Here is an 18,813-nt window from a genome sequence, read left to right on the forward strand (position 1 = left end):
AAAGACCGAGATCTCTCCGTGTCACAGTGTGGAAAAGATGTTGGCAGGTAATTTATATCTACCCAGGAAGGTGGGTTTGGGCTGAGTCACCCTGTAAGAGTTTCCCAGGGTGTGGAATGCTAATGGAGGGAGGCTTCACTGTATCCTGAGGAGGTTCTTTTGCATATGGGGATTGGTGCTTGATATGCTAATCTTCTCTGCAGGGCTATTGTAGGATGTAGAGTATTTTGTTAGCCTAGTGTTTTTCAGGAAACCATGCTCTATTCATTCCTGTTGAAATTGTGCTTATATTTATGAATTTCAATGGCTTCCCTGTGCAATCTGAAATGCCAGTCACAGCTGCTGGCGAAACGTCAGGAACTACAATGCCGAGACCACAGCTATACATCCCAGAAAATCCACAACAACCATCGTTCTCCGGCCGTGAAAGCCTTCGACAATATATCAAATAAATAAAGATGCTACAAGACTCCTCTTTATGTTTGAAATGCTGCTGTGCGTCAGAATACTGAAAACTGGTGGACTAGCGCCTTGACTCTGCACAAGGCAGCTTTAGGGGTTCACTGAATACACGAACGTGCTCTTCCCCCTCATTCGTTTTTTCTTCTTCCCTCTACATGTGTTTCCCCACCATGCAGAACGTGGCGATCTCATTTGAATGTGGTTTTTTTTTTTTACATCATGTTTTCCTTTTCAGTGTTCAAGCAGTCCTCCTGGCTGCCTGTTTTCTAGCACTGGAAAGAAAAAACGTTGAAGAAAACACGCAAAAAGCAAGGGGGGCAAAGGAACAGCAAGAATTGCAAGACAGATATTATAAAAAGAAAAACAGGAGCCTTACGTTTTTAAAGCAGACCTCTGGAACGGCTTCCGCCCCACATTGCTTCTGGTAATCCGCCCAGTCAAAGTCATGGCTGGAATAACCTGCAGTAATACCCAGAACACAAAAAAACTCCATCACACAGTTATCGGGCTTCCATACAAGGATATAACAAAGGGTACTTCATAAACAATGGTTTCCTGCAAGGACACAATGTGCGGATGGAGATAAATGCGCACCGATCATCTGTAAATTGGCTGTTTCGAGCGCACACAATGGCTCCTCATAAAAGCCATTATGGTGTGGTGGTTTGAATGACAGACTAGGATTTGGTAGACCCAGATTCAAATCCCCACTCTGCCACCGAAGCTTGCTGGTTGACACTCTCAGCCTAACCTACCTCAAAGGGTTGTTGCAAGAATAAAACGGAGAAGAACGATGTAAGCCACTTCAGGGCCCCATTGGGGAGATTGATGGGATATCAATAAAGTAAATAAATTAGCGCCCTGTGATCTTTCCCAGACTTGCTTTGCTGTGAGGTTTTAAGAAAGAGCGCTAGGGCGGCACCCACATGACTTTCCTAGGGTTGTCAGATGGCTTCCCAAAACTGGATGGGAGCCCAGGTACTTATCCTTTTTTCCCTTTGCATGTATGCCCACTTCTGGCCCCAGCGTGATGACATCACTTCTGTGACATCATTGCTGGAGTGTAAGAGGCTGGGCAGATGCCTGGCCAGCTGCTCCCCAGGTACCTGTGGCAGGTCAGACTATCGGGCCAGTAGGGGGTGTAAAGCAGGCTGGGAGGGCAAGTGGGCTGACCGCTCCCTGGGCTCGTGTAAGGCTCACCCGCCTGGGCGCATCCTAGGCACGCACACAAGTGTCCAGTATTTCAACTTTGTTTCCCTTGGACAGTCTAGCAAAAAACCCGGACTGTCCGGGAGAAAACCGGATACCTGGCAACTCTAGATTTTCCTGTCTCTGCAATGAAAGGGGCTAGAGACCTACTTTTTAAAAAAATGAAAGCTGGGAATTCAGGGAACCTGATAGACAGATTGTTATTACATTATAACTGTCTGACAATATGTTAATCGTCTATTTTTTTTAAAAGCCCAATGGTGGTGGGGGTGAAATAGCTGCTGTGGAAATTGGGGAAAGAAAAATGACGGAAACTTGCCACGTGGAAGCCCCGATGCTGCTGAGCTGAATTGGCAGCCACAGCAGTAACAAGGAAACTACACAAGCCCCTCCCCATATGGAAAGCAATACTGTCACCTACACGTCAGTAAACACTGTCCCCAAAGCACTTCCACTTGCCATTTTCTTTCTGTAAAGAAGCTGAGGTCAAAAACAACCCTGTAAACTGTTAACTTTATGGTTTTTTCACTGAGTATCCAAAGGTAACAGTCTCAGGGAACAGTGAAGAGCAGATGACGAGGAGAGATGGACAAATTTTAAATGGAAAACTTGCGGAATCTTAGGAGGTATTACTACTCTAGTGAAGCAAGATGGACATAAAGGGGGAAGATGCACAAACCGCTCCTCAAAACTCCAAATTTTGGAATTCCCCCCGCCCCCACACTTCTTGTTCAGCACGGAACTCCACATTGTGTTGTAGCATAGTAATCAGAGTGTTAGACTAGGATTTGGGAGGGTAAAAGGTAAAAGTAGTCCCCTTTGCAAGCACCGAGTCATTACTGACCCATGGGGGGACGTCACATCACGACGTTTTCTTGGCAGACTTTTTACGGGGTGGTTTGCCATTGCCTTCCCCAGTCATCTTGCACTTCACCCCCAGGAAACTGAGTACTCCTTTAACCGACCTCGGAAGGACGGAAGGCTGAGTCAACCTTGAGCCGGCTATCTGAACCGGGCTTCCACCAGGATTGAACTCAGGTTGTGAGCAGAGCTTGGGCTGCAGTACTGCTGCTTACCACTCTGCGCCACGGGGCTCCTAGGATCTGGGAGACTCAGGTTCAAATCCCAGCTCTATCAAGAAGATCAGTGACTTGCCTTGGGCTAGTTGTGCCTAACCTAAATGACAGGGTTGTCATGAAGGCCGAATGGGATGAAAATATATTAGAGCAAGATGCACCAAGCACGGAGGAATATGCTGAGCTTCTTTTTAGGTCAACAGGCTATGACTACTTAGGGCAAACGAATATGAGCAAAGACAACACGATGAGGCCTAGAGTTACCAGGTGTCTGGTTTTCCCCCAGACAGTCCGGTCTTTTGTCAGACTGTCCGGGCGAAATGAAATACTGGTCACCTGCTTCGTGCATACTCCTGATCACCTGACTTCCTTGCCTTCCACACACCTGGGGAGTGGCCAGCCCACTCATCTTCCTGGCCTGTTGTGTGGCACATGTGCTCTTGCTCACCTGGTAGACTGCATGCCCAGGGAGTGGCTGGCGCACTTGCCAGTCTGGTTTGCTGCATGGCACATGCCCAGGGAGTGGCTGGCCAGCTGCCAGCCAGCTCAATAAGCGTCTTGAGCTTGGAAGTGACATCATCATCATGCTGAGGCGGGTGCATGAGAGCATGAAGGAAAGAAAAAATGGTATGCGCTAGGGTCCCAATCCACTCTGGTTGGGGGGGGGGAAGCCATCTGGAAACCCTAATGAGGCCCACCCAGTTCTTTCACAGCACCTAGCTTAGATCCAGCCTGTAGAGAGAGAGAGTATGCCTTAAAGTTAAGACCTGACTTGCATCTATTCTGGATTCTGGTTCTCTGGAACTACAACAAAACATGGCACGAGTACCTCTATAACAGAAGCATAAGCTTTTGAGAACCACAGCTCTCTTCGTCAGATGCATGCATTTGATGAAGAGACCTGTGGTTCTCGAAAGCTTATGCTACAATAAAGCTGGTTAGTCTTAAAGGTGCTACTGGACTCTTTACTATTGTATAACACAAGTAGATGGATAGATAAACTGTACGGAAGGTGGGGGTTCCCAACACTGCCAAGATAAATGCTGGAGATTGGGGTGTGTGACAGGGAAGGGTGGAATTTGGAGATGATGCGATATCACTTTTGAGTGATGCTCTAGGCTACCTCTACTAGTTTCTATGGTGTTTATTGTCAAGATTAAGGGAAATTACTAGAGCATCACTATGAATTCCTCGGAGGCAGGAAATTGGGCTGGGGGCTGATAGATGGGAGGTCTAATGGGATCCCCATGGAAACCACTCTGAACTTCTCAAAGATTTACAATTAAGCTAATTAGGAAATCAACTGTTTGGGAAATTCAGAACAGTGTCCTTTGAGCCTCCCGTCTAGACACCTGCTACGTTTTCAGAGTGTCGTGCACCCTTGTGCCATTTCTCTGATCCTTAAAATAACAAGTTCTCAGATCATACTCATACATGCCACAAGTGCTTTTCAGTTTCTCTCCTGCTGTTGGACGTGCTTGTGAAAGCTGCTTTTAAACGCGCTGGTATCAGCTTTCTGAACGGATCGATGGCCAGGCAGGAAAACGTCTTTACAAATGGTACAGCAACCTTCCTGCATTTTCCAAGGCACGTGCGAATTTCATCTTGGAACGGTTTCATATTTCACACGGAGTTAAGTGTGAATGCACACTGACCTGGATAGCTCAGGTGAGCCTGATCTTGTTAGATCTCAGAAGCTAAGCAGGTTGCAGAGGCAGGCAACGGCAAACCACCTGTTAGCCTCTTGTCATGAAAATTCTGCGAGGGGTCAGCTATGACTTGAGGGCACTCTCCACCACCGAGTGTGAATGCAAAACTGTCTGTGTAGCCGATTTTCATTGGACATGGGCGCTAGAGATTTTCCTTACAGCCATCACTTGAAGCAGCACCCGACGCTGGGATAATAGTGATTTAAATGGAAGTAAGTGACTATGGGATTTAATGCATGAAGTAGATCCAGAGGAGTTAGCCGTATTAGTCTGTAGTCGCAAAATCAAAAAGAGTCCAGTAGCACCTTTAAGACTAACCAACTTTATTGTAGCATAAGCTTTCGAGAATCACAGTTCTCTTCGTCAGATGCATGGAGGGCAAGAAGAAACTGGTCAGATCTGTGCATGAAGTGTTATTGTGTATGTGTTTGTGCTTTGCACAAGGTCTGTAATTATTGAAAGTAACGTCGGAACAGTCTACATCTTCCATCTTTGAAAAAGGGAATCCGGAAACGGGACCTTCAACCGGTCATCCCGTCAGATGGACGTTTCTATCTATGTGCTATTGGACCTATAATGGACTTGTGACCATTTGGACCATTATACAAATAATTGGAACTACTGGACAAAACAAAAAAATAGTATGAGGTGGAATGGTCATTACCAATAATAATATCTGTGATCTGCACTAAGCACTTTATAGGCCTGGTGAGGAAGACTGTATAATGATTGTGAATGAATTGAACGGCAATTAATAACACTTAATGTATGATTAATACTTCGTATGAAACTGACTTGGAGTAGCTTTATTTCGTTAGGCGGTCTTGAATTCTGTAACTGTTAGCCATCTCTCTGAAAACAGAACCACGACTTTTCTCCGGTTGCAAATGGCAGCTGTGCGTAGCAATCTGCCTACCACCCATGCACATACTGCTTTCTTTGGAGGGCGGCCATGCTCAAAACATTGGCAGTGTATTTTTTATGTCAATATTTTATTAATTACAATCTATAATATAGCAAACCCAAACTGCATACTTTGTAAAGATTCCAGCTGTTGGCATCTATCATAGCCCACGAGCGTGTGACCATATTAAGTTGCATTAAGCGTGAGGGTCTTTTAGCAAATGGAAAACTCTCTCCCCTTAATAGTGTGCACCACAGAACAACTGCTAATACGTTTAAGGAAAGAGGTCTATAAAGCCAGCTTAATAAATATAAACAGTGTGTGCTCTCTGCTTATACGTGGCAGCTGTTAATGGGTACTCATTTGTGGGCTGGCACCAAGCGAGAATCAAAGGTCTAGGAAACAGAAGTTACAGAATCACAGAGTTGGAAGGGGCCATACAGACCTTCTAGACCAACCCCCTGCCCAGTGCAGGATCAGCCTAAAGCATCCCTGACAAATATTCATCCAGCCGCTTCTTGAGAACTGCCAGTGAGGGGGAGCTCACCACCTCCCTAGGCAGCTGATTCCATTTTTGAACTACTCTGATCGTGAAAAGGTTTTTCCTAATATCCAGCCGGTACCTTTGTGCATATAGTTTTAACCCATTGCTTCGCGTCCTACCCTCTGCTGCCAACTGGAACAGCTCTTTGCCCTCCTCCAAATGACAGCCTTTCAAATATTTAAAGAGAGCAATCATGTCCCCCCTCAATCTCCTCTTCTCCAAACTAAACATTCCCAAGGCCCTCAGCCTTTCCTTGTAGGGCTCAGTCTCCAGACCCCTGATCATCCTCGTCGCTCTCCTCTGCACCCTCTCGATTTTGTCCACACCGTTTTTGAAATGAGGCCTCCAGAACTGCACACAGCACTCTAAGAGCGGCCTGACCAAGGCAGTACAGACCCGCACATTCTTTTTCTCCTTACTGCTTTGTTTCCATTTCTCTCTTCCCAACAACTTGAAGTGAAAGAGAGAAATTAAATTAGAAACTTAGACTGTTTCCACATGGATGTTTTGCTCCCCTTCGGCTTCCTTACCACAGAGCTGTTTTGGGAGCATCCATGTGACATGCCAGGTATTTACCCTGTTCTGCTGCAACCTGTCCCACATCTGATCTGGTATGGTCTTTTCAGAAAGACTGCAGTCAAAGCACCTTTGGATGTCATGTGGACAGGAAGGTGTGCATTTCTGTAAGTCTTACCCAACATTTAGTTGGGTAAGATTACCTCCTTCTCCTCGCCTCCATTACAACCTCACAACAACCCTGTGAGGTAGGTTAGGTTGTGTGACCGGCCCACGGGTGCCCAACTATTTTCAACGGCAGAGTGGGGAATCAAACCTTAGTCTACCAGATCCTAATTCAACGCTTTAACCACTATACCGTATTTTCCTTCCCTCCACCTCCACAGCCACCATTTACCCCCTCCCACATATACCAGAGGGCTTTAAAAAATTGAGAATTGCTAGGTCACTATAGTGTTATAACAACGATCTATGGCCACAAAATATTTTGAATGTTATAATGTTGTAACTCTAGATTGCTATGGTGATGGAAAGTGGCATTCAGTCACAGCCAACTTATGACGATCCCATAGGGTTTTCTAGACAAGAGACCCTCAGAGGTTGTTCGCTATTTATTTTACATGGCTACAGCAGCAAGACTTTTGTATGCGCAGAAATGGAAAGTGCAAGAAATACCAACTATAGAAGATTGGATTTACAAATTGCTGTACATGGCTGAGATGGACAAAATGACAAGAAAACTTAAAGATCTTGATCCAGGAGAATATATTGCAGACTGGGAGAAATTGAAACAATATCTAGAAAAAAAATGGGATGTGAAAGGAGGATTGTGGCAGTTTGAGAATTATTAATATGTGACTTTATAAAGGGGAGAGAGAAGTAACTTTACCATTAATGGGGAAACTTAGCTATTAATTAATCTAAGCTAACATTAGTAATAAGGAGATTGTATTAAAAATAGATAGTTTAAACAGTGAAATGTAGATTGATATATTAGAAAATTGGAGATATAGAAGAATTTGAACATGCTTAGAATAAGTGATATAACATATATAGGATTTAGAAAAATTATGGTTAAGAGTAATTTGAGTAATAAGAGGGGTTTGGGGTTGGCAAGCTGTTGGAAGTCAGTAAGGAGGGGGGAAGGGGGGCTGATATAATTTAGATAAGACGGGGAATTTGTATATTGAATAATATTGCATGTACTCACCAATAATTTTTTTAAAGAGGTTGTTCGCTATTGCTTGCCACTGTGTAGGGACCTTGAACTTCCTTGGTGGTTTCCCATCCAAGTACCAAAAAGGACTGACCTTGCTTAGCTTCTGAGATCTGACAAGATCACGCTAGCCTCGGCCATCCGGCAATTCCCAATTTCTTTTTAAAAGCCCTTTGGCAGGAGGGGAGCAAATTGTGACCGCGGGCAGGGGCGGTAGTCAAGGAAAGTGAGCGGGGTGCTGTGTGGATGCTTCATTGCCATGCTAAATGCCCTCATGTTTGCAGCAGCAGTTACACTCACCCAGAATCGCCTTAACGTGGAAGTGTAGTTTGACCTTCTTGAATCAAGCTATGTTGGTGTGTGCTTCTACATGTATGCTCCTATGGCTTGGATCCACGCGATATTTTCCACTCATGCAAGTCAGTGCACCAGAACTTTTCTGCCTCCCCTTCCTGCTGCAGCCCACTGGTCTCCCCAAAATGTTTCTCCTGGGGGACGGGGGACCCCTGGAACAGCATGGAAGCCAAATCGAGGGTCTGCAGCAGGAAAAGAGAAGTGGTAGAAATTGCTCTTCCCCTTCTGTTAGGGGAAAATTAAGTCTGGATCCATTCTTATGTACAGAATTGCAGACAGTGGCTGATTCCGCACACGTTGGATAATGCACTTTCAATGCACTTTAGCTATCATTTGGAAGTGGATTTTTTGTTTCACACTCGAAAAATCCAGTTCCAAATTATCTCTAAAGAGGATTGGAAATGCATTATCCAACATGTGTGGGATCAGCCAGTGTGTATTTACCTTAGAGCTGGGTTGTGAAATTCTTAGAGATTTTGGGGGTGGAGCCTGGAGAGGGCAGGGCTTGGGGAGGGGCATTAGCAGGGTATACAGCCACACAGCCCACCCTCCAAAGAGGCCATTTCCTCCTCTGTTGTCTGGAGATCAGTTGTAATTCCCGCAGATCTCCAGCCACCACCTGGAGGCTACAAAGCAAACAACAGTGGCAACTCCCGTGTGAAACTGCCGATAAAGAAGGAAACCCTCACGGGAAAAAAGAAAATAATACAACTCTTGGTTCAGTTTAAAGCACAAATGCTAACAGTCATTTCTATTGTTTCATGTATAACCAATAGGATGACCAAATTATATCAAGAGAACTCAATATCGTAAGTATTCATATGACATTCATATAAGCAAGCAAGGAAACAAAAGTCCGGGAGAGTCACAAAAGGAGACCACACCGTATCTTCTCTGGGTGTAATTGGTCCCGTTATCCAAAATAAAGTCTCTGCCAAGGGCAATTATTATGTCCCGTTGCTTCTTTCAAAATAAAGACTGTGCCAAAAGCAATAGTGTGTCCTATTTCTTCTTTAGTTGTTTGTACATTAGCTGCTGTGGAGCTTAGCAAATCACAGTCCTACGCCCAATCTGGGGCCAGCTGAAAGGCTCAGATTTCGCAGAATTTCTTCCTCAGGAGTGTGGTGGTGTAGGAGGACACTTATCATTGCTGTGACAAATCAATGCAGTAATGTTCCCGGATAGGGGCGGCTGTATCTTCTTAGAGCCAAGCTACAAGTGACACCTTACACAGGTTGGACACTTGTCAGCTTCCCTCAAGTTTTGATGGGAAATGTAGGCATCCTGGTTTTACAGCTTGGCTCTCCATTACAGAGTAATCAAAGTGGAAACCCACAACTAAGGGATACAGTCAGTCAGGTTCTGAAATTCTAGTGTATTAAAGTGGCACAGTGCAATGAATAAATAACAATACTGTTATAAGCATATCAAATCACATAAGCAAACAGTGTGCAATAAACAGCTCAAAATCGGCCAAGACAGAAATATCCAATGGTGCAATCAAGTTCATATCAGAGTTCAAAGCAGAGATGAAACATAGACAGAAAACCAGAGAAGCCGTGAGGACCCCTCGTTCCTGTTCAAGGTAAGCTCTTAGATAGATGTACTCTTCTCATTTTCTTTCAACAGGTGGAACAAGGAGATGGAACACTCTGCAGGACCGAGACCCGACAAGGAACCGGTCATCAACAACGCTTGTGTCCAGACTGCATCAGGGGCCAACAGACCTCCTCACCAAACATCTCTGAAAATTGCAAATGTATAAGACTTTCACTGCTGCCGCTGTTACAAACTTCAGCGGCAGTCCGTCACACCTCTCCGTCACACGGCCAACTAAGAGAGGCCTGTTGGCCCCTGATGCAGTCTGGAAACAAGCGTTGTTTCCATTACAATGGCTCTCCATTACAGCTGCAAGACCAGGACGCCTACATTTCCCATCAAAACTTGAGGGAAGCTGACAAGTGTCCAACCTGTGTCAGGCGTCACTTGTAGCTTGGCTCTCAGGTGCCCTTTTTGTCACAAAAGGAGACCACACCGTATCTTCTCTGGGTGTAATTGGTCCCTACCCAACCCTACCTCCAGGGAACCACTGTAAGCAGGCTCCTGTTAACAGAGGCCAGAAACCCTTCAGCCTATGAGCAGAACCACAAGTGACAAAAGGCACAGACTGGACACTTGTCTGCTTCCCTCAAGTTTTGATGGGAAATGTAGGCAGCTTGGCGGAATGGTGGACAAGTGACAGTTGAAAAGCCCATTGGACAGCAGTCGGTGAGCGAAGCTGCGAGACCAGGTTGCCTACATTTCCCATCAAAACTTGAGGGAAGCAGACAAGTGTCCAATCTGTGCCTTTTGTCACTTGTGGTTCTGCTCTAAGATACAGGAGAATAACTGCCAGGAAGGTTTGGCTATCCTCCGACTTACTATAAAGTAACAGGCCAGATACTCGCTCTCCTCCATGCAATTAACAGGCTTTAATGAGTGGGAAAGAGAGGCTTCAGTGAATGAAGAAGTATTAAGCCATTTATTGCATGCATGGCCTAAGCAGCAACAGTGCATATGTTTAGAAATTTATGGCTGAAGTTATATTTGAACCAGGCATTTCTCGGTTTTCAGTGGCTCCTACCAGGCTTTCAGAAGCCTCAAAAGCTTGGCACCTGTAGCAGCTCTTTCCTTAGGCGTAACAGGAATTGTGCTATTTTGTACAGGAAGAGAATGTTTCCATTTATTAAAAGACCATCAGGATTCATATAATGGCTGTGCTCACGTGCTCTTCAGCTAAAAGAGATTTCTTGGCTTTCACTGGCTGCTGGAAGGCCTTCAGAAGCCTCGAATGTTTTGTACCGGTAGCAGCTTTTCTTTTTTTGTCAAATTCCTTGATTCGAAGGTTTTCTTTTATTTTACCCTTGGATGCATTTGGAATGTTATTGTTCATCTCGACAATCAGGATTATCTTGGCCTCTTGCCTTTCCCCTTTCATTTAGTAAATATAACAGAAACCAGACTCAAAACCACTACAGGAAGAAATCCGCCTGTGTTTTAGACAGATGGTAATTACTTTTCAGAGTCTGGGATCCAAAGGGCTATACTAGGCATTTTCAACTTTTTCTCCATTTTATCTGCAGTCAGACAGGCCAAGTGACAAACAAAACTGCTTCAGAAAGTCATCTGAGTTTCAGAAGAGGTTTTCTGCATGACGCTGGGGGGATACTCCTGTTAAGAAACTTGGTTGGAACCAGTCTGCAAAAGTTCTCAACCAAGCACTTAAGATGGTATAACACAGAAGCTTTCATACTTGTGGTATAAATGCTTATCTCACCATTGTCCCCAACGATGGAATCTATCAAGTTGAAAATTTCCCCAAAACAACAAATTTTATGGAAAAATGGTTCCCCTTTTTTGAAAACATTTCTAAAGAAAATCTATATCCTCCCAATAAAATATACCAAACAATCCTGAATCTATAATCCAAAATATATCAGATCATTCAACTTGAATTTGTCTTTCCATGTTTTACCTTTCTCTGTAATGTAGTTTTCAACCATTTACCTATGTTGTATTTCATATTGTAAACAGTTTTGTTAATAATTGAAATAAAAATAATTTTCAAAAAAAAACAACCCAAAACCATTGTCCCAACAAACAGGTGTTGCTGGTTTTGTAACACTTGAAAACCAACAAATCCTATTTGTCTCTTTCTACCACTTACAAAACACTCTCTGTCTCTAGTCCTGGATTACACAGCTCTAAAACTGGGTTCAAAGGCAGGGACGGGGGATCATATCCAAACAACATAACACTTTGAAGGAAGTACAGAAATACAGACCTTGGGGAGGTGTGAGATGGACTCCATTTTTAAGGCACCACTGTACTGGCAAGATTCCTAGGGAATCAGCATGGCAGAGGACTGAAGTTTTGCTAGCTTCAGGGCGGAGGTCATCAATGGTTACTTGAACAAAATGATTATTAAAAACCTGAAGAAAACCAAAACGTACAACATTAATTGCTTGCGTACATTCATGTGGTCTCAAACAACTTCAGACTTCTATGTTCCTTTTTCTGGATACGTATCAACGAAGTAGGCTTGCAGTTTTCACAAAGTAAAGTCAAAATACCGTTGTGCATCGCAGGTGAGTTATCATTGTGCAACGTCTTGCATCTATATCGGATTTCCTCCACACTCTTGTGACTTGTTAAGAACATTATAAAACTTCAGGCTGAGTCTCAACAATCTCTTACAATGTTCCCAGACGTGAGGTGATATCTAGTGTGGGTATATCTGTTGTAAACATTAACCAGTATTTTTGGGGGGGGGTTCCATCAGAAAGTCTCTCCCATTCCAGAGCTATGGAGGCTTCTAATCCCATAAGGCATTGCGAGATTTTTAAAAGGAAATTGTGTATGTATTTTAATTGTGTATGGTGGAAGATACCAAAAGCATCGCTCCTTGGGAGCATTATCATAATGCCATGAGCAAAAAAAAATTCCCATAAAATCATCATGGAGTCTTGAAGGTTCCTGCAGCGGCTAACAACTCAGTTTTTCAAAGGCGAATGGTAACTTTAAAGAATAAGTACATCATGTGAAAATTGAAATCTCCCTGTGATCAGTGTATCATTTTGATTAATGCTGGCACGTTCCAGAAAAGGAGGGGGTAGAATGCTGAAATCCCAGAACGGATCCTTCCACTTTGGAAAGCAGGCGCACGATTCTAGCTATAAATGATCTTTCACGTTAAAAACTTTATACCACTGGAAAACCACCACAGCTCTACCCCTTTGTTTGCTTGCTGGTTGTTTGTTTACAAGGAGCTTTGAACGTAACTGAGCATTCCAAAATGTGATCCCTCTATAAGTCCTCTGCTATCCAAAAGGAAGTAGTGTGGTTCATTCAGCCACTTTCTCCGTGCTTCATTCTGCCACATGTATAAATTGGACCTTATTTGCAGCAGTGAATGACTGCTCTGTGTACTTGCAGGCATCAGAAAATCCATGATACATGTGACATCCTTAGAAAGAACCATGTTCAGCAATAGTGTTATATACACAATACAGCAAAGGACCAAAATGTGGTGTCTCAATAGTCACATGAGAAGGCTGTCAAAGACGAAAAGGTGCGGTCGGGTCGCCAAACTGAAATCATTTCTCTGCTTCAGACAATCACGTTACACAATTATCATTATCAACCAATAACTGTTTTGGATATTTCATAATAAAATCCAAGGTTTGTCCTGTAATCTGAGGTTTTAGGCATTCACTATAACATTCTGAAACCACACTGATCATAAATGAGATTACTGTTTGATAGCGATGCTATCAACACTGGATTTAGGGGTGAAAGTCCAGGGCCCCTGATCATGGGCTCAGCAGCTGGGAGCTTAGCATTTTAGGTATGCATTAACTATCTAAAGGAGGGCCTCCATAAGACCCTCAAAGTCCAGAGGCTAAAATTACTTAACTACTGTTCTTTGAACACAGGAGTGCCACGGCTGCTTCATACACTACTTTTCAAAAAAAAAGATATACAGTTAAAATTTCTTAACGAAAGAGATGACGAACCATTGGGGAACATACTGGCATTTGTGAACACCTGAATCACACATACGTGCTCATGAGGAAGCCAGATCAGTTTTAAGGTGATAGGGATCCAAGGTCCCCCGATGGGGGCAGAGGATCCCTTACTTCCATCCTCCACCCCCTACCACCACTCACCGGGCTGGCAGCGGGGAAAGGCTCAGGAATGGGCCTCCTGGGTCACTCTTGGGGCAGCATAATGACATCACTTCCTGGAAGTGATGACAACACTTCCTGGGAGTGATGGCATCACTTCCTGAGAGTGATGGCATCACTTCCTGAGAGTGATGTCATCACTCTGCCCTGAGAGTGTTCCTGTGCTTTGCAACGGGCCGATTTGGGCCCCGAACATGCACACAAGGAGGACTCCCAGGGCAATGCAAAAGCGAGTGTAGAGTCCTCCCTCCTGCCAGGAGACTGAGAGCGGGACCACAAGTGACGCCTGACACAGGTTGGACACTAGTCAGCTTCCCTCAAGTTTTGATGGGAAATGTAGGCGTCCCGGTTTTGCAGCTTGACTCTTTGACTGCTGTCCAATGGACTTTTCAACTGTCACTTGTCCAACATTCCGCCAAGCTGCCTACATTTCCCATCAAAACTTGAGGGAAGCTGGCAAGTGTCCAACCTGTGTCTGGCGTCACTTGTGGTCCCGCTCTAAGAGGACCTGGCAGGTGCAAACCTGGGTTTGTTACTGAACAATATGCAAAAAGGCCCTCAACCCTTGGCATTGCATCCTCCCTTTTCATTTGGTCTCCTGCTTTTCTTCTAATTTAATACGAAAGGCACAATCTGGTTAAATGTGAGCATGGAGAAGTCTAATTGGTTTCTGTCAAATTTTGCTCCTGCCCCCCGGGGAATGTCACTGCAACTGCTCAGGCAGTGCAAGGGAATGGGGGAGGGCCTTCAAATGCTTCACACGGCTCCATCCTGCCCCCCTTCCAGATGTGCTGCACAAATTACTCAGAGCCAAGCTATAAGAGATGAATTACATAAGGAGGAGCACATGAAGGAAGTCGCAATGTTAGCCGGGAAGCTGAGTTTTAAAAGAGATCGGAAGGCTTTCTCAATTTCCCCTCTCTACAGAGCCAGGGACATTGCTGCTCACAGGGTTTGTTACTTTCCTCTTTGCCTCTGGAAGGCTCTGTCAGTTTCAACCCCCCTTCTAAGAGGCGAAGAGGAAATTAACAAACCCTGTGAGCAGCAGCAATCTCCCTGGCTCTATAGAGAGGGGGAAATTGACAAAGCCTTCTGATCTCTTTTAAAACTCAGCTTCCTGGCTAACATTGCGACTCCTTTCACGTGCTCCTCCTCGTGTAATTCGTTTCTTGTAGCTTGGCTCTGAGGCTTCCTGTTGTCATTTGGCGAACACGTTTGCCCATTTCCCAGCCTCTAACCTTAAGAAACAAGAAATCACTAAACGGACAGGAGCTTTTTGCAGTGGGTAAAAGAGTCCACACAAAGGCACACATTTTGACCCAACCCTAATAATTCCAGCCCTCTCTTGTCATCACCATTCTGCGTTCTTACCTTAGTTACTGTTGCTGGGCAAATCCTGTATGGCTCTTTTCTATCCACCACCTCCATCTTCATCCCCACAGCGAACGAGTGGTTCCTCAAGTCAGCGTGATCCTATGAAACAAAAGATTTAGACCCCCGTAAAAAGTTGCAAACAGTCTTCAGAAAAGTTCTGCGAAGCACTGCAACTGTGCATTAATGCATTGTATGTCAGTGAGTTCTTACTACACTGGAATGACAAGACACAATTTGGCTTCCTCCTTTAAATGGCGTTATCAATAGAGAGACGCGACCATCTTTGTAGTTGATCTGTATTGATGGATGTTATGAAAAAAATTAAGTTTTTAAAAAAAGAAATAGAAGTGTAAGAATCTGAGTCACAGAATCACAGGGTTGGAAGGGGCCATACAGACCTTCTAGTCCAACCCCCTGCCCAATGCAGGATGAGCCTAAAGCATTCCTAACAAATACTCATCCAGCCTCTTCTTGAAAACTGCCAGTAAAGGGGAGCTCACCCACCTCCCTAGGCAGCTGATTCCACCTTTGAACTACTCTGACCGTGTAAAAGTTTTTCCTAATATCCAGCCAGTACCTTTCGGCATGTAATTTAAGCCCATTGTTTCGGGTCCTAGCCTCTGCTGCCAACTGGAACAGCTCCTTGCCCTCCTCCAAATGACAGCCTTTCAAATATTTAAAGAGAGCAATCATGTCCCTCCCCAATCTCCTCTTCTCCAAACGAAACATTCCCAAGGCCCTCAGCCTTTCCTCGTAGGGCTCAGTCTCCAGACCCCTGATCATCCTCATTGCACTCTTCTGCACCCTCTCAATTTTGTCCACATCCTTTTTGAAGTGTGGCCTCCAGAACTGCATATAATACTCCAGGTGCAGCCTGACCAAGGCAGTATAGAGAGGGGCTATGACCTCCTGCGATTTCGATGCAATGGCCCTTTTAATACAACCCAAGACTGAGTTTGCCTTTTTTGCCACTGCATCACACTGACTGCTCATATTTAGTTTACAGTCCACTCTTACCCCAAGAGTCGTCTGAATCCATCATAGTCAAAGCATCCAGAAAAATCTGGACCCCATTTATCTTATGCACCCAAAATACATCATGCACTTTCTTCATAGCAGTGCTGAGAGTCACCAAGGGCAGTAGAGCTGTCATATGCCTTCTGGGGGCAGGGAATCTCTTATCCCCAGTGGTTCTTTCTTACCAACATTTAAGAACACTGGTTAGAGAAAGAATTTTTTAAAAAAATCATCATTGGCAATGATATGACATCACTTCCAGGAAAACCTTGAAAAGATGTCATGCCTCTCCAGGAATCACCAGAAATCAGCGCTTCCTAGAAAGGACAGATATCACTTCCAGGTCTTCCCAGAAGTGATGTCATGCCATTGGCCAATGACTGCCTCCCACGGTCCCCACCCCTCCAGTCTCCAGCTTTTTTTTCAGGCTGGGCTGGAAACCCTATTGGAGGTATAGAATTAGCTGCCATTCGTTATTTTCTAATCTGAAATTTCTCTCTTTTGAAAAAAAAACCCCAAGCTCTTTCATGGGAAATTTCCATGCCACGTATTTAAGAGTCTGTTAAAAAGAAACTTTAAATGGGAGGAACCAGAGCTCCAAGTGGGGGCTACACCCCCTTTCCCTCCCCCAAGAACCAAGAATGAATTTTTACAGAGCTGGTAGCATGCCTTACTTTGCACATACCCCAACGTTTCAACTGTGCCTTTATGAAACAAATCCTTAAGGCATATATGGAGTACGTTTTTTATTCCAATATACTTAGATCAAGAGTAATCTCTCAGCAGCAAAGGAATATCTGCCTTATCTCTACATTTACAATCACAGCTCATTCTACGGAAGGTTTAAACAGCAATTTAGAAACCAATATGTTCTTCTCAAAAACCTGCAGTAAGAATGCCTTTAACCGAAAGCGATCAATGAATATCCCGCCGATGCTGGCCATTTTTACAATTGATTCTCGATCAAAGGTGATTTGTATAGACTCCGAACTCTGCATTAGGTTTTTTTCCCCCTCGTTGCTTACAACGTTATACACCACATTTAACAGTTTCTCTTGGAGACAGAAATATATTTATTTTCGTGGAACTAATGTATTTTTAATAGCCTTTTTTATTACATGCAAGAAGTTTACAAAAAGGAAAATATATTAGAAAATTACGAACATTCATAAAGTAAACATTAAAAGAAATAAAACAAATTCTTCCTAATGGTATATAAATGAATTTTTAACAAGACGCCTAGAGTTGCTTATACTTTCCACCACGGCTGTTCCAAGCCCGGGAACTTCCCAAGGTTATTACAAGATTAATAAGGTTTTTATTCAGGTCCCTTTGGAAGGGACAAAATAGTTAGAGATGAGATAGTTAGAGATGAGCCCAAGTTTCTTAAACAGTCCCATTTGGTTCAAAAGGCACCATCTTGGCTTTGCTTCTCCCTTTTAAGAAATGGGATTGGGAATTGCTGTTTTTGCATCCGTTTCTCTTTCTACACTCAAATGTTCCTGTTTAAGAACACATTTTCCCAGTGGTTTTGCATCAGTTGTGCCTAAGCTCTTGAAGATCCGAGTTTTAGGTCCCCATTCAACCCTGAAAATTATGGGGTGGCCTTGGGCCAGTCACACATCCTAGGCCTACCCTACCTTATAAGGACGGTAGGCCCGGATTGTCTGTTGTCTGCCCATCTATTGGCTCTATTTTACACCACTAGGTTTGGCTGGCTGTGTGGCTGTGCCCCTGCCCGCTGCTCCACCCTGGGACACTGCCAATCAACTGTTGATGAGTTAATGTCCCTTTAATGGGGTGTGGCTCATTTGTGGCCACCTACACAGATGACGATCTTTCCCCTGCTGTCCCATGGGTCTCTCAAGTTCCCAATACTACCTAGGAAAATGCTGGCGGCAGATTTTTGGACAGTGCTTGGGGAGGGTTGGATTTTGGGAAGGATGTGATGTCAATTTCTCCAATATTTATGATAAAGACCATAGAGACTGGGAGAAATTCCTAGAGCGTTGCTATTGAGGCCATTTTTTCTCCTGCTCCTCAATTTCTCAAGGGTAGGACAGGGTAGGTGCTGGAGGAGAGTTTTGCGGATACGATGGACGGCCAAAAAGACAAGTAAGTGGGCAGTAGATCAAATCAAGCCTGAATTCTCCTTAGAAGCTAAAATGAAAAGACTAAGGCGATCGTACTTTGGTCACACCATGAGAAGACAAGATCCGCTAGAAAAGTCAATAATGCTAGGAAAAGTGGAAGGCAGCAGGCAAAGAGGAAGACCTAAAACAAGATGGCTTGACTCAATATAAGAAGCCACGTCCTCCAGTTTGCAGGATCTGAGCAAGTCTGGTAAAGATAGGACATTTTGGAGGTCTTTCATTCATAGGGTCGCCATAGGTCAGAAATGACTTGACAGCACATAACACACAAAGAACATTCCCATTGGGCATGGACAATTGGGAAGTCTATGGGTCTCCAACATGACTGCAGATTGCCCTGCCAACAGACAAGGGTAACAGGGAACCAAAAATCCACACCCACCCCTATCAGTTCTCCGGCTGAGTCTTCTTTCCAACTCACACTCACTTCCGTGGCCTCAGATCAAAAGGGCAGGGAGAGTCTGCCACTATCTGGGACCACCTCCTTCCATTGCCGCAGTCCAACACTGCTTGGAGAGATGGGCAGATATCTCAGCACCAGCTGCTGTCCTGG

General features: G+C 44.3%; 1 protein-coding gene across 5 annotated transcripts in view; it reads right to left on the reverse strand.

Moving 5' to 3' along the window:
- The window catches only part of SFMBT2 (Scm like with four mbt domains 2), a 119,613-nt gene that overhangs the window by 40,778 nt on the left and 60,022 nt on the right, over positions 1-18,813 (reverse strand). For all 5 annotated transcript variants that reach the window (XM_054989227.1, XM_054989231.1, XM_054989230.1 and 2 more), the window contains 3 exons: positions 15,088-15,189; positions 11,814-11,961; positions 839-921 (listed from right to left, as the gene is read on the reverse strand). In XM_054989227.1, coding sequence (XP_054845202.1) covers positions 839-921; positions 11,814-11,961; positions 15,088-15,189 — 333 coding nt within the window. The remainder of the gene's footprint in view (positions 1-838; positions 922-11,813; positions 11,962-15,087; positions 15,190-18,813) is intronic.

The sequence above is a fragment of the Eublepharis macularius genome, chromosome 9, assembly GCF_028583425.1.
Source record: "Eublepharis macularius isolate TG4126 chromosome 9, MPM_Emac_v1.0, whole genome shotgun sequence".
NCBI classification, from domain to species: domain Eukaryota; kingdom Metazoa; phylum Chordata; class Lepidosauria; order Squamata; family Eublepharidae; genus Eublepharis; species Eublepharis macularius.